The sequence below is a fragment of the Aethina tumida genome, chromosome 3, assembly GCF_024364675.1.
Source record: "Aethina tumida isolate Nest 87 chromosome 3, icAetTumi1.1, whole genome shotgun sequence".
Classification (NCBI taxonomy): domain Eukaryota; kingdom Metazoa; phylum Arthropoda; class Insecta; order Coleoptera; family Nitidulidae; genus Aethina; species Aethina tumida.
The window spans coordinates 2216781-2231236 of record NC_065437.1 but is presented as its reverse complement, the minus strand read 5'-3'; the positions used below and the strand labels follow the sequence as shown (position 1 = coordinate 2231236).

At 37.4% G+C, this 14456-nt stretch overlaps 3 protein-coding genes across 5 annotated transcripts in view; 2 read left to right on the top strand and 1 right to left on the bottom strand.

Annotated features, from left to right (window-relative positions):
• Nucleotides 1-7985, top strand: part of LOC109603684 (RING finger protein 17) — an 88983-nt gene extending 80998 nt beyond the window's left edge. Inside the window, exons 6-17 of one of the 2 annotated variants that reach the window (XM_049965304.1) lie at nt 2948-3096; nt 3153-3230; nt 3283-3432; nt 3484-3634; nt 3689-3814; nt 3873-4050; nt 4099-4206; nt 4258-4351; nt 5225-5409; nt 5464-5693; nt 5747-6358; nt 6411-7985. In XM_049965304.1, the coding sequence (XP_049821261.1) occupies nt 2948-3096; nt 3153-3230; nt 3283-3432; nt 3484-3634; nt 3689-3814; nt 3873-4050; nt 4099-4206; nt 4258-4351; nt 5225-5409; nt 5464-5693; nt 5747-6358; nt 6411-7836 (3487 nt within the window). In that variant the 3' untranslated portion in view covers nt 7837-7985. Of the gene's footprint in view, nt 1-2947; nt 3097-3152; nt 3231-3282; nt 3433-3483; nt 3635-3688; nt 3815-3872; nt 4051-4092; nt 4207-4257; nt 4352-5224; nt 5410-5463; nt 5694-5746; nt 6359-6410 lie in introns of both variants that reach the window. The other variant, XM_049965303.1, reaches the window with a different exon arrangement.
• On the bottom strand, nt 7907-11414 carry LOC109603689 (nuclear exosome regulator NRDE2). The gene is made up of 3 exons (XM_020020177.2): nt 8731-11414; nt 8480-8676; nt 7907-8427 (listed from the first exon to the last, which is right to left on the bottom strand). The coding sequence occupies exons 1-3, from the start codon at nt 11246-11248 to the stop codon at nt 8305-8307; spliced, it is 2838 nt and encodes a 945-aa protein (XP_019875736.1). The 5' UTR covers nt 11249-11414; the 3' UTR covers nt 7907-8304.
• A 137-nt stretch (nt 11415-11551) lies between these two features.
• On the top strand, nt 11552-14456 carry LOC109603687 (molybdenum cofactor biosynthesis protein 1). Of its 2 annotated transcripts, XM_049965308.1 has the most exons (8): nt 11552-11757; nt 11816-11915; nt 11974-12141; nt 12242-12490; nt 12545-12747; nt 12913-13144; nt 13298-13376; nt 13526-13664. In XM_049965308.1, the coding sequence occupies exons 1-7, from the start codon at nt 11680-11682 to the stop codon at nt 13351-13353; spliced, it is 1086 nt and encodes a 361-aa protein (XP_049821265.1). In that variant the 5' UTR covers nt 11552-11679; the 3' UTR covers nt 13354-13376; nt 13526-13664. The 2 variants fall into 2 exon arrangements, with proteins under 2 accessions (XP_049821265.1, XP_019875734.2); XM_020020175.2 differs by lacking the exon at nt 13298-13376 and having other exon boundaries at nt 11554-11757; nt 13526-14456.

Below are 14456 nucleotides of genomic sequence, written 5' to 3'. Positions count from 1 at the left end.
TTTATATAATATTAAGGAGGTTGTGTGACTTCATAAGATGTTCTGCATAAAATGAAACCGGTTCTAAAGCTTCCTCGGCAGTTTTCTATAAACTTAAGACAGTTATACTACTTCTAAAGAAGTTCTATGCAAATTTTAGACATTTATAAACCTCCTCAGCGATTCTACACAAAATTATGACAGTTTTGAAACTTTCTAAACAGTTCTACATAAAATTAAGACAGTTTTAAAACCCCCTCAGGAGTTTTATGTACTACTAAGGAAGTTGTGAAACTTCTTAAGCTGTTCTGCATAAAATGAAACCGGTTCCAAAACTTCCTCGACAGTTACAGTACTTCTAAAGAAATTCTATGCAAATTTTAAACAATTGTAAACCTCATCAGCAGTTTAATATAAATTTATGACAGATTTGAAACTTCCTAAACAGTTCTACATAAAATTATGACAGTTTTAAAACTCCCTCAGCAATTTTTTATAATACTAAGGAACTTGTGAGACTTCTTAAGCTGTTCTGCATAAAATGAAACCGGTTCTAAAACTTCTTCGGCAGTTTTCTATAAACTTAAGACAGTTATTGTACTTCTAAAGAAATTCTATGCAAATTTTAGACAATTATAAATCTCCTTAGCAGTTCTATATAAAATTATGACAGTTTTGAAACTTCCTAAACTGCTTTAAAACCCCCTCAGCAGTTTTATATAATTCTAAGGAAGTTGTGAGACTTCTTAATCTATTCTGCATAAAATTAAACCGACTCTAAAACTTCTTCGGCAGTTTTCTATAAACTTAATGCAGTTCTACTACTTCTAAAGAAGTTCTATACAAATTTTAGATAATTATAAGTCTCCTCAACAGTTCTATATAAAATTTTAACAGTTTTGAAACTTCCTAAACAGTTCTATATAAAATTAAAACAGTTTTAAAACCCCATCAGCTGTTTTATATAATATTAAGAAAGTTGTGAGACTTCTGAAGCTGTTCTGCATAAAAAGAAACCGGTTCTAAAACTTCCTTGACAGTTTTCTATAAACTTAAGACTATTATATTACTTTTAAAGAAGTTGTATACAAATTTTAGACCATTATAAACCTCCTCAGCAGTTCTATTTAAAATTATGACACTTTTGAAACTTCCTAATCAGTTCTATATAAAATTAAGACAGTTTTAAAACCCCCTCAGCAATTTTATATAATATTAAGGAGGTTGTGTGACTTCATAAGATGTTCTGCATAAAATGAAACCGGTTCTAAAGCTTCCTCGGCAGTTTTCTATAAACTTAAGACAGTTATACAACTTCTAAAGAAGTTCTTTGCAAATTTTAGACATTTATAAACCTCCTCAGCGATTCTATATAAAATTATGACAGTTTTGAAACTTTCTAAACAGTTCTACATAAAATTAAGACAGTTTTAAAACCCCCTCAGGAGTTTTATATACTACTAAGGAAGTTGTGAAACTTCTTAAGCTGTTCTGCCTAAAATGAAACCGGTTCCAAAACTTCCTCGACAGTTTTCTATAAACTTAAGACAGTTATAGTACTTCTAAAGAAATTCTATGCAAATTTTAGACAATTGTAAACCTCATCAGCAGTTCAATATAAATTTATGACAGATTTGAAACTTCCTAAACAGTTCTATATAAAATTATGACAGTTTTAAAACTCCCTCAGCAATTTTTTATAATACTAAGGAACTTGTGAGACTTCTTAAGCTGTTCTGCATAAAATGAAACCGTCAGTTTTCTATAAACTTGAGACAGTTATACTACTTCTAAAGAAGTTCTATACAAATTTAAGACAATTATAAATATCCTTAGCAGTTCTATATAAAATTATGACAGTTTTGAAACTTCCTAATCTGCTTTAAAACCCCCTCATCAGTTTTATATAATTCTAAGGAAGTTGTGAGACTTCTTAATCTGTTCTGCATAAAATGAAACCGACTCTAAAACTTCTTCGGCAGTTTTCTATAAACTTAATGCAGTTCTACTACTTCTAAAGAAGTTCTATGCAAATTTTATATAATTATAAGTCTCCTCAACAGTTCTATATAAAATTTTAACAGTTTTGAAACTTCCTAAACAGTTCTATATAAAATTAAAACAGTTTTAAAACCCCATCAGCTGTTTTATATAATATTAAGAAAGTTGTGAGACTTCTGAAGCTGTTCTGCATAAAAAGAAACCGGTTCTAAAACTTCCTTGACAGTTTTCTATAAACTTAAGACTATTATATTACTTTTAAAGAAGTTGTATACAAATTTTAGACCATTATAAACCTCCTCAGCAGTTCTATTTAAAATTATGACACTTTTGAAACTTCCTAATCAGTTCTATATAAAATTAAGACAGTTTAAAAATCCCCTTAGGAGTTTTATATAATACTAAGGGAGTTGTGAGACTAATTTTAGATAATTATAAGTCTCCTCAACGGTTCTATATAAAATTTTAACAGTTTTGAAACTTCCTAGACAGTTCTATATAAAACTAAAACAGTTTTAAAACCCCATCAGCTGTTTTATATAATATTAAGAAAGTTGTGAGACTTCTGAAGCTGTTCTGCATAAAAAGAAACCGGTTCTAAAACTTCCTTGAAAGTTTTCTATAAACTTAAGACTATTATATTACTTCTAAAGAAGTTGTATACAAATTTTAGACAATTATAAACCTCCTCAGCAGTTCTATTTAAAATTATGACAGTTTTGAAACTTCCTAAACACTTCTATATAAAATTAAGACAGTTTAAAAATCCCCTTAAGAGTTTTATATAATACTAAGAGAGTTGTGAGACTTCTTAAGCTGTTCTGTTCATAAAATCAAGTCAATTATAAATGTCTTCATCAGTTCTGTCTATGTGAATGACAGTTGTGAACTTCATCAGTAGTTCTATGTAAATTTGAAACAGTTGTATGTGGTTTATATTATTATAACAAAGCAAAATGTCGAATAGTTTATACGTGGACCCCTCAATGGACAACATCCGCGATAAATTCAAAGTCATCAAACCCGAGGACATGTCCTACAAGCTGGTCACCGAGGATGACTTGCCTCCCGATTACGTGGACGACGTCCACAGCGATACGACAAGCCAAATCAGCGGTGAGAACGACGAACCAAACTAATTAACAAGCCCCAACAAAAATAATTGTTTACAGAGGCTGCCGGTATCATATTGAACCCGGCAAGTGGGTCCAGCGATGTTGAGTCAGTCCATCCATCCACCAACAAACCTCGTATGTTAATCAATTTGTTGTTGCTGTTGGTGGTTTTAGTTGGTTGTTGTAGATTACCAAACCATACAGGTGACCCATGTGGAATCAGTGGACTGCTTTTATGCCTTGCAAAACAAGTTGACCAGATTGTACAATCAAATGGAGCGAATTATAAAGCAGCACGTCCATAACAGTCTTGAGTTTGTTCAAAACCCGGAAATAAGTATGTCTCAGCTCCTAACATTAATAACAATAATAATAATATTGATTGCAGATAAGATTTATCTCTTTGAAGAAAAGAAGGGCAAATATAGTAAATGGTTGAGGGGCAGACTGGTTGATATTCAGAAGAACAATGATGAAGAAGTTAGTTATGAACTGTTTTTAGTGGATCGTGGGTCAACTGTTGTAGTACCTGATAACACGTAAGTAGATTGGTTGTACCAGCACAGTTATTGTTGATTAATTAATTGTTTTAGACTAATTGAAGCTACGTCCCACATAATTCAAATAAAACCGTTTGTTATCCAATGTCAGCTGCACAACCCAACCTCCAGTAACTGGAGCCTAGAATCTAATGAGTATTTTATCAAACTTATTGAAAAGTACGACCTATCTTTGTTGCTTTTACTTATGGGCATAAATAAACGTTGTCCTTTTCAGTAAGACACTTAACATGTTGATCAAAAATACGCACGGCCAGATGCACGAGGTTGACCTGCTGATTTCAACAACCCTGGGCAACCAGACGTCAGTCGTGGAGCTACTGCTCAACACTTACTCAAACGTCCTAAGCAGCGCCGACGAAAGTTACGCCTTAATGTCCAGGAAAAGGCTGAAGGTGAGCGTTGTAATTAATTAAATCTTTGCTGATTATGGTTAGTTTCAGATTTGTGATGTCAAACTGTATCCTAACAGTGTGAGACTTACTAAGGAACTTTCTATTTCTGTTGTTTTATCTTTTGTGTCCAATCCTCATCGGGTTTTCGTGCAAGAGGTAATTGAGTTTGGGTTGCACAATTAGTTGTTGACATTTTGATCATTCCAGGCTAGAAATCAGAGGGTCATCCAGACTCTGAGAGAGGATTTACAGAGGTACTATGGGAATAATAAGAAGGTGAAGGAGTGTGCTCCTATTGAAGGTATATTATTTATTTTATTAATATTATTTTTTGGATTTGTGTTGATTATTCCCAAGTTTTTAAATTTTAATGTACTTTGAGCAAATTTAATTAATATTTATAATAAAATTATCATCAATATGCATAAAAATTAAGTTAATTAATTATTTTACTTCTATTATTTTTTGTATTTTTGCTTATAATTTACGTGTAATTAGGTGTAAACCTCTGAATTTTAAGATTTTAATGAATATTCTAAGAATTTAAATACTTTTTATGATAATTTACAATTTATTGTTATCTGTGAGTATAAAAATTGAATTAATTGTTTATTTTATTAATATTAATTGACTAATTTTTGGATTTTTGTGTTGATTTTTTCCTGTAATTGGGTTGAAACCTCTCAGTTTTCAAATTTTAATGTACTTTGAGCATTTAATTATTATTTATGGTAAAATTATCATCAATTTATATAAAAATTGAGTGAATTAATTATTTCACTTCCATTATTTTTTGTATTTTTGCTTATAATTTACGTGTAATTAGGTGTAAACCTCTGAATTTTAAGATTTTAATGAATATTCTAAGAATTTAAATACTTTTTATGATAAATTACAATTTATTGTTATCTGTGAGTATAAGAATTGAATTAATTGTTTATTTTATTAATATTAATTGACTAATTTTTGGATTTTTGTGTTGATTTTTTCCTGTAATTGGGTTGAAATCTCTCAGTTTTCAAATTTTAATGTGCTTTGAGCATTTAATTATTATTTATGATAAAATTATCATCAATTTGTATTAAAATTGAATTCACTTCCAGTGATTTATAATTTTTTGTTTTTTTGTTTATAATTTACGTGTAATTAGGTATGAACATAAAAATGTCTTCAGGTTCTTACGTGGTGGTCAAATACCAAGATAATGTTAGATACAGGTACCACCGAGGTCTAATCAAAACAGTCGACTTCCACAACGACATCGTCAACGTTATTTTAGTGGACTGGGGCAAAACGGTTAACGTACCGACGTCCGCCATTGCAGTACTGGCGGAACAGTTCACCAAATTAGAAATACAGGTAACCTCCTCATGAAAAACTGTTGTACTTTTACCACAGTGGACTGTCTTACAGGCGATTCAGGTGAAACTGGCCCACATCGCACCGGTTGGCAGCTGTAAAATGTGGGAGAGCAACGCCATCGAATATTTAAACAACTACGTTTCACATAAGAATGTTTTGAAAATGACGATCTGCAAGGAGCATCCGTTGGAAGTGGTGCTGTTCGAGAAGATGGGGGCGTACGACTGCTGCATTAATGCCCAACTGGTCGATCTCAAAATAGCTTCTTCCACCGGGAATTTGTAAGTAGTTACTCTGTAAAAAAAGGAATAGTTTGTGAATTTAATAATTACAGGTCGACGGTTTCGAAGTGGCCTCAGGCGTCGGAGAGTCCCGAACAGAAGGACTCGAGTTTTATCGGTAATTTACTGGATAGTCTTAAGGTTGACGACGACGATGAGGAGGAGGAAGTAAAGGGGACGTCGCAACTCATCAAAGTGGTCAAAGTGATCGACCCGGATTTAATATACGTCAGTTTCCCCGCACGTCAAGACAGTTCCCACGCCTTACACAAGGAACTGCAAATCCACTACTCGAACGACAGGGTCACCAAACATAAATGGGACGTCGGGGAGTGGTGCGTGGTTCGTAACCCGGATAATTCCGTGTATTGCAGAGGTAAAATCACGGAGGTGCTCCCAGACAACAGATATAAAGTGTATGTGATGGATTACGTGACTGAACACGTCTTGGGGGCGGACCATATCTACGTCCACCACGACTATTTCAAGAAATACCTGGATACCGTATATAAAATGTGCCTGACCGGAATCCGCCCTGCAGGCGGGGCGGACAAATGGTCGAGCACCGCCATAGAAACTTTAGAAAAGATCGTGGAACGTCACAGCCAGCTGTACGCCACCAAGAACGGAGAGGGCATCAACGACGTATTCCCAGTTGATATGTGGTAAGTGAGTACCTTATAAACCCCAATGACTCCTCAATTTAATTGTTTAAAGGTACAAACACTACAAGGAAAGCGGCCCCTTGGATCCGGTGCACGTCAAGTACGTGTCCGTCAGCAACATATTGGTCAAGTTAGGTCTGGCGAAAAAAACAGTAACTGAAGGCAGTAAGAAAGAAATAAAACCGGAAACCAACAAAGAGTCGCCGTACCACAAACAGGAGCTCCCAATGGCGGATTGGCTGCCCCCTTTTCCAATTGACAAGTCTTCGTTCGATGCACAGATCACCTGCGCCGAAGACATAACCGGCTTACTATACATCAGAGACGACGACCTACAGGAGGCGTACGAGACGTTGGAAAAAGAAATGAAGGAGTACTTCGACAAGGACAAACCCAGCAGGAAAACCGAAGTCTGGCTACCCAATCAGATATGCACCATAGCTTACCAAGACTACTGGTACAGGGGCAAGATAGTGAGCGTGGAGGACGCCACCACGGTCACAGCTAAAATGATAGACTTCGGAAGCACCCACATCCTGACCCCGGACGACATTTACGTGGAGATATTGTATCCAAACATCCAGGCCATGGCGAATAAAATTGAGCTCTACAACGTCCACTCCAAGTCCGGCAGCTGGCTGCCCTCCGACCACGACACCTTGATGGAAATCATCAAAACCAAGGCCAAAATTGTAATCAGGGATGGCTCCACTGAGGTGCCACAAGCTGACGTATACTTGTACCCAAGCGGGGTACTATTAAATAAGCAACTGGTACGTCTGAGCTCCAACCTTTACGCAAAAAACGTGAGTGTTGACGAAGGTGCAGACGGCCTTATTGTCGTTGAAGACGAACAAGTTGTTACACAATCAACGGATGAGGAATGTGAAGCAGCCAACCAAGTTAATGAACTAAAAGACTTTGTAGTAGCTGAGCTGCCGAAGAATGTTTATACTAAAGTCACCCCAATGACTGTCTTAAACGTTTTGAGCTGTGACACCATCATTTTGACTTACTCGGGAGATGACTACTTCATGAACGATGGCCTAATTGAGCTCATACAGCAGAACGGGGGTGACTGCCCCGTAATGAACGACATTCAAAAGGGCAAACCTTGCGTCTGTCCCTTTTCCGAAGATAATTTGTATTACAGATGCAGAATTGAGGACGTGACCAATTTGGAGTTTGGTATGGTCGAAGTCTACTTCGTTGACTTTGGGAACTCCGAAGGTGTTTTAGTAAATGATGTTAGGGAAATCCCCGATGCGTGGTTGAAAGAACCCGTTTTCAATTGCAAGGCTAAACTGGATGTGGAGGTGTCAAATCCTGCACGAAGGAAGCTTTTGGGACAGAAATTGAAGAAGATGATTATGACAGTGCAGGATATTCAAATTTTAGAAAAGGATCCACTTACAATTAAAATACTTGATTCAAATGGTGATTCAATATTCCATAATGTTATTGCCAATATTAAATAAGAGTTTAAAGAACTTAATGGGTCTGAACAGGTGATTAAAATTGTAAGACTGTAATAATTAAGAATCGCAATTTCATAAAATTATTGCCTTGTTTACTTTTAAGAATTCCATTTTTATTTTATAATAAATTTTCCTAGCATTACAATTTATTTATTCCCTAATTAATTAATTTATATATACCTAACCTAACCTCACAAATTGAAAAGTCTTCTGGGATTAAATAAGATTTGTTATTTAATAATTTAATTTTTATTTTCAAGTTATAATAAATTGTTTTTCCATAACAATACAATTTATTTATACCCTAATTAAAAAAAACAATTTATAAAATATATATACCTAACCTAACCTCACAAATTAAAAAGAAGTCTTTGGAATTAAAGAGGTTATGTTTAACAATTTAGTTTTTATTTTCAACTTTTATAATAAATAATCCTTAATTAATATATACAACTTATAAAACATAATTTAAGTTCTTAGCACATCTAATTCTTCAGGGGTAACGTGCAATCGCAGTTGTTTCTCAATGATCAAATCTTGAATTTGGGGTAACTCTGCGGGGATATAAATTGCCGCATCAATATACAAGGCCTAAAAATAATCCAATTAACTTTTTATAAGTTGGTCATATTAGATAAGTTACCTTTAACCATGGACACTCTTCGACAGCACAGTAATAGACATTTCGACATAATTTGGGGTCTAAATATGTATGTACAAATTGTAAATATAATCTCCAAACTAATCCACACCTTCTTGAGCACATGTCGGACTTCGTGACCTTCCTGAACAGGGACAACATCCTGTTTTTGAAGTTGAAGCTGTTGTCAACATGTTCACCTACAGAAAAACCAACTGTTCATTAAAATAGCTGCAAATTATTGAGTTATTTACCAGTTATTGTGTCGATAATGTTGTTCTGAAGTACTGTGTAAATTTGTAAAGGTACCAAAATGGCAATCAACGTGGGGAACGACCTGCCAGTCTTCAGAAGCATGCTCTCAATCTTCCACCACTTGTAACCCAAGGTGTTGGCGGTTATTTGCTGTTTAGCTAAGACACCCAACATGCTCAGATTATTGGGGTACCTTTCTAAGGCCCTAATTAAAACGTCATCCAGTAATTTACAAGTGATAGACCCTTTATTATCTAAATAATGTATGTAGAGAGTAGCTACATAGAATTCATAAATAGTTTCCTTGTACCAAGACGGACTTTCATCCTTTTCCTCGAGTTTCTCCAGGACGTCTTCCAGAAACGTGCCAGTTTCAACGATGCCTCCGGTTAAGTACCAAAGCCACCCTTGGCAAATTATCCAGTTAATAAAGAAGTTGGGAAGGAAGTGTTGTACTGGTTCCTTAACATTATGCTCCCTGTTAATGAGCTGCAAGGTGACCAACTTAAATTTAGTTTTTGCTTCCTGAATTATGGCCTCATTGACTTCGTCTAACTGCCTTTGAAGCACAAAACTGCACAAAACACTCAAAGCTTTCTGCTTGTCGTCCCTCATTGACAGTTCCACCAGGTTACGCAGTATGAATATTTCATCTGTAGGGGGGTTATCCAAGTTGAACTCAACTTTGCCACCCCTTATTGACTCGAGGACACTAATTGACTTAGCTTTACTCTCCAAGTCGCCTTCCAGCAAGGCGTATTCGCAGAAATATACTTTGTTGGTCCTGTTCTCCTCCTCTTTGAGCAAGCTCTTAAGGTTGCCCTTAATTTTTTTCCTTAAGTTCGATGTCATCTTGAACAAGTTAATGTTGTTTAAAATAACCAATAATCTTTGGAACCTTATCCACCAGACTGTGACAGCAATTTTGTCAACACCTTGTAGGCATTCGAAGCAGTTTTTCATGGTGCTTAAGATGAACTCGAGGTAATCTTCTTGCCCAGGCAACACCTTTAAGTACTGAGGCCCGTTGGCGAGCCTGTGGTCGCTCAGGAAGCCCGTCTGGAAAATTGCGACGTTGTGCACGGGCATGTACAAAGGCAAAAGTGACTCAATGGAGTCCAAAGCCCAGGGTACGTAGTCCAGGCCAAGCTCCTGCATTGTGATGTGGCTGCAGGGCAGCAAGGGTATTTTTAACAGCGTCAGAATGGTGGCTATCATCTTAAAGGTGTTCTCCGGCATGGTAATAGGATGTATCAACTCATTGACATCCTCCATGAACACTATTCGTTGTGGGTCCTCACACTCAGCCTGTTCGGTGTACGGCAACCAGTGGCAGGACTCCCTCAGCTTCTCAGTGCGGAGCCACAGCTCGTGCAAAGGCAACTCGGAGCTCAGAACCAGCTCCTCCAAGTCGACCAGTTGGCGTTCGTTGAAGGTGGATGCTATGTTGAACTTGTTTTTGTTGGCCGGTGATAGGTTTAGTTCCAGGTACATTCTTAGTAGCGTCCACAGTTGCTCGAACAGTCCGGCTTGCTTCAGGAACAACCCACACTGGTACAACATCCTTAATATGCTCTCCTCGAGCACTGGTTTGGCTACACTGGTGCTGCGTCTCAGCTTGTGCAGCACGGCCAGGCATTTGCTGTACAGGTTTAGTACGGCTGGTGTGTTGCAGTGTGACATGGAACATTGCGTTGCCTCTATGTAGCCTTGCCAAAATATTATGTTGCCTTGGTCCTTTTCGATTAAGTTCTTTAGTTGCACCTGCAGTTCGTCTGCCGGGTAACAACTGGCAGCCACATTCAGTCTTTCCCTAAGGAATACCTCGCAGTTTGGGTTGTGGGTTAAAGCCTTGTCTATTATTGAGAGTTTACGCTCAGCTAGCACTCTCTGAGCTTTTGCCATTGACCCCTTTTTGTACACCTTCTCGAACTGGTACAAAGTGTCTTGGAACTTGATGTATTCCATCCACATTTTGATGTCGTTAGGGTTATCCCCCAGGGATTTGTTGTAACTGGCTGTGGTCTTGGACAAGTTCTCCTCCTCTTGTAAAACATTGGAGTCACCCAATTTGGTTACCTTCTGCTCATCCGAATTGGTTTTATCGAAGTCTAGCTTGTAGTACCTTCTGAGTTTGCGCTTTTTGACCTTAAAACCTAACGTTAGGTAATGTGCAACGCGATATTTAGGGGCTGAAGGCCTGGAAATGGTTTGGACTGTTAGGAACTCTTTGGTGGGCTTTGAGTCAATGACAAAATCTACATTTTGTGGCTCTTGTTGTTCTACTGGTTTATCTATGTCTTTCGTGTGCTTACGATCCTTTTTCTTGCGCTTTTTAGCCTTAGGTTGGCCAGTTTCTGAGTCGGAGCTACTTTTGGTGTCATCCGGGGACTTGTTGACCAGTTTGTGGAGAATTTGGGGGTCGACTTGGAAGCTGGAGTTGTTCAACCATTCGTCGTGTTGCTTTGGCGGCTCATTTTGTTGGGTTTCACTGGAGTAAGCAGGAAATAAAGACATTTTACTGAGCTAAAATCCAATGTTTTTGTTTTGTGACGTTCAACATAACCTACAATAACTTAACCTCGGATATCAGAGATGAAGGCAGTCATGGAAGCTGACTTCAAAATTTCACAGGCTTTAAAATTTTAATTAATCGTTCCGGGTGATGTGTTTAAATGGAATATTGATGTTAATTACTACAGAAAAAACACGTATAATCTATCATTAATAAATATTAAGTCCCTATATTAGTGTTTTTGTAATTTTGTGGTTCATTACGTCACATCCCCCCTTAATAAATCAGATTTTAAATATCAAGTTGCGTTACTAATTAAATAAATCGCCACTTGTTGTGTTGTTTTTTTGCGATAGGTACCAGTGGGTACGTTTTAATTAAATTTTTATCCGTTGTATGTGTTACAAGGTTGAACATAATTCACCAGGACAAAATGTTTAAAGTTTATTCCAAAACTTATCGCCACTTTAAAAAACAACTGAGCACGTCCGCAGTCTCTTATCAAGTTCAGGTACAGTAAAATTAATATTTTTTAGCAGTTGTTGTTGTTAACACGTCCTTACTTTTAGAAAACAAATCACAATGTTGCATCTAGTCCTCTAACTGATACTTTTGGCAGACACCACACTTACCTCAGAATTTCATTAACCGAAAGGTGCAATTTAAGATGTAAAAACTAAAACTTAAGTAATTAAATAACGTGTAATTCGTTGATTATAAATTGTAGGCCAATATTGTATGCCTGAGGAGGGGGTCAAACTGTCTGAAAAGTCCAAAATACTCACCACGGATGAAATAATTAAAATAGCAGACCTGTTTGTCAGTGAGGGGGTTACAAAAATACGTCTAACTGGGGGTGAACCCACCGTGAGGAAAGACCTTGTCGACATAATTAGTAAGTAACTACTAACAAAGTTACTCCAACTGTTTGTAAAATTATCAAGGTTACCCAGGTCAATAATTATATGTTATTTATGTTTTCTATGATGTTGCAGCACAATTGAAACAACTCAAGGGACTAGAAACAGTAGCGATGACCACCAACGGTCTGGTACTGACCAGACAGCTGGTACCATTACAAAGAGCCGGCCTGGACATTCTGAACATAAGTCTGGACACCCTCAAAAAAGACCGTTACGAAAAAATAACCCGCAGGAGGGGCTTTGAGAAGGTGTTAATGGGCATCGACTTGGCCCTCCAACTTGGCTACAACCCCGTCAAAATTAACTGCGTCGTAATGAAGGGTACATACAACACAAATTAAAAGATTAAAACACTTAGGAGGTAATTATTTATAGGCTTCAATGAGGATGAAGTCGTAAACTTCGTAGAAATGACCAAAGACAAAAACGTGGACGTCAGATTTATTGAGTACATGCCATTCAGTGGCAACAAATGGGAGGTGAACAAGATGGTGTCTTATGGTGACATGGTTAAGAGCATCAAAGATAAGTGGCCTGGCTTCCACCCCCTTAAGAACCACCCCAACGACACGTCAAAGGTAAAAAGTTACTCTGAGAACACTGATTCCAGGTGAAACTTAGAAGCTTCCACATTAATTGACGGCTTGAAGCTGTTATACAGATAAAAAATGAAAGATATTGGAAGATTAAAGTAGTAGTACTGCTAAATTTTATTTTATTTGAGCCACAAACGTGTCTTTCAGGCCTGGAAGGTGCCCAATTATGAGGGCCAAGTGGGCTTCATTACGTCCATGAGTGAACACTTCTGTGGCACCTGCAACCGTCTAAGAATCACCGCCGATGGTAATCTAAAAGTCTGTCTTTTTGGCAACACAGAGGTGTCACTAAGAGATGCACTGAGAAACAACTGTTCCCGTGATGATTTGGTGGCCCTTGTGCAAGCTGCAGTTAGGAGGAAGAAGAGGCAACACGCAGGTACGTGCTAGTTAGTGTGTTGTAGCTGTTTCTTTCTACTTTCTAGCTTTGTGAAAGATGTGGGTGTCCGAACAGTTGATTATAGATTGCTTAGAGTGTTAAATAAACGTATTTTATCACAAAATACGTTTGCTCCATTAACAATTGTTACAGGCATGTTGAATCTATCACAAATGGAAAACCGCCCCATGATTCTAATAGGGGGTTAATTTCTATGTAGTCTTGTTTCCAGGTAATTGGTTTAAAAAGTATTCTTGTAGCTGTAGTTCCAATTAACTGAATGATTGCGTACTGACTCATAATCTTAAATTTGTTTATAGTGAAGCTGCATGTACCAAGATAGAGGGTGCTAAAACTGAGTTAACACGTTTTAATTTACAGATAAGGCACCGTCTCAAACAAATAAGCTTTGGCCTCTGCACCTAGACCTAAAATCAGCACCAACCCACTTATTGGCAGCTTCAAGGTACAACACGCAACTTAGGTACTACTCAACGAAGTCCGACAAGGTGTTAACGCACGTGGATGAACGGGGAAAGGTATCAATGGTGAACGTAACTGGGAAGTCCACAACCGTACGCAAAGCCACAGCAATGGCTAGAGTAAAAGTGGGCTACGAAATAGCTAAGCTCATAAAAGAAAACAGTGTGAAAAAGGGTGACGTCCTGAGTGTGGCCCAAATAGCCGGCATAATAGGTGCCAAGAAGACCTCTGACATCATACCCTTGTGCCATAACATCCCACTAACCAGCATAAAAGTCAACGTACAACTAGACAACGTGTCCAAGGAAGTGATGATACAATCCAGCATTGAATGCGAAGGCAGGACTGGCGTGGAGATGGAGGCTCTGACCGCCGTCACCGTTGCCGCCCTAACCGTCTACGACATGTGCAAGGCGGTCAGTAAGAACATACAGATCAGCGACATTCACCTGATCAGCAAGAGCGGCGGTTCCTCCGGGAACTACACCAGACCGGAGATCAACGTGAGGGAGTACGAGAAAGAGCCCATTGTCCAACCCTCTGTGTTTGTTGGGGGAGTCTAATTTTCTTTCTTGCATTCTTACACAAATACTCAATGTTTTTATTATATTTTAATGAGTGCAATCGACGAGGTTTAATTTTAAATGTGATTTGAGGAACCATTCTGTTGTAATTTAGATGGTGGCAGATTTATACTTAAGATTCACTAATTGTATTGTTATAGAAGCTTATTTGTTTGGCCTGTTTAATGTTTTTATATTCTATTATACTGAAATTTGTACATTGTCTATTTTTATAAATATTTTTAAATAAAGATGTAACATACTTA

Coding starts and splice junctions, on each gene's coding strand:
- LOC109603687 (XM_020020175.2), top strand. CDS start 11,680: ATGTTTAAAGTTTATTCCAAAACTTATCGCCACTTTAAAAAACAACTG. Junction 11,758..11,815: donor CAGTCTCTTATCAAGTTCAG/GTACAGTAAAAT, acceptor CCTTACTTTTAG/AAAACAAATCACAATGTTGC. Junction 12,142..12,241: donor AGACCTTGTCGACATAATTA/GTAAGTAACTAC, acceptor ATGATGTTGCAG/CACAATTGAAACAACTCAAG.
- LOC109603689 (XM_020020177.2), bottom strand. CDS start 11,248: ATGTCTTTATTTCCTGCTTACTCCAGTGAAACCCAACAAAATGAGCCG. Junction 8,677..8,730: donor CATTATCGACACAATAACTG/GTAAATAACTCA, acceptor GTTTTTCTGTAG/GTGAACATGTTGACAACAGC. Junction 8,428..8,479: donor AAGAGTGTCCATGGTTAAAG/GTAACTTATCTA, acceptor GATTATTTTTAG/GCCTTGTATATTGATGCGGC.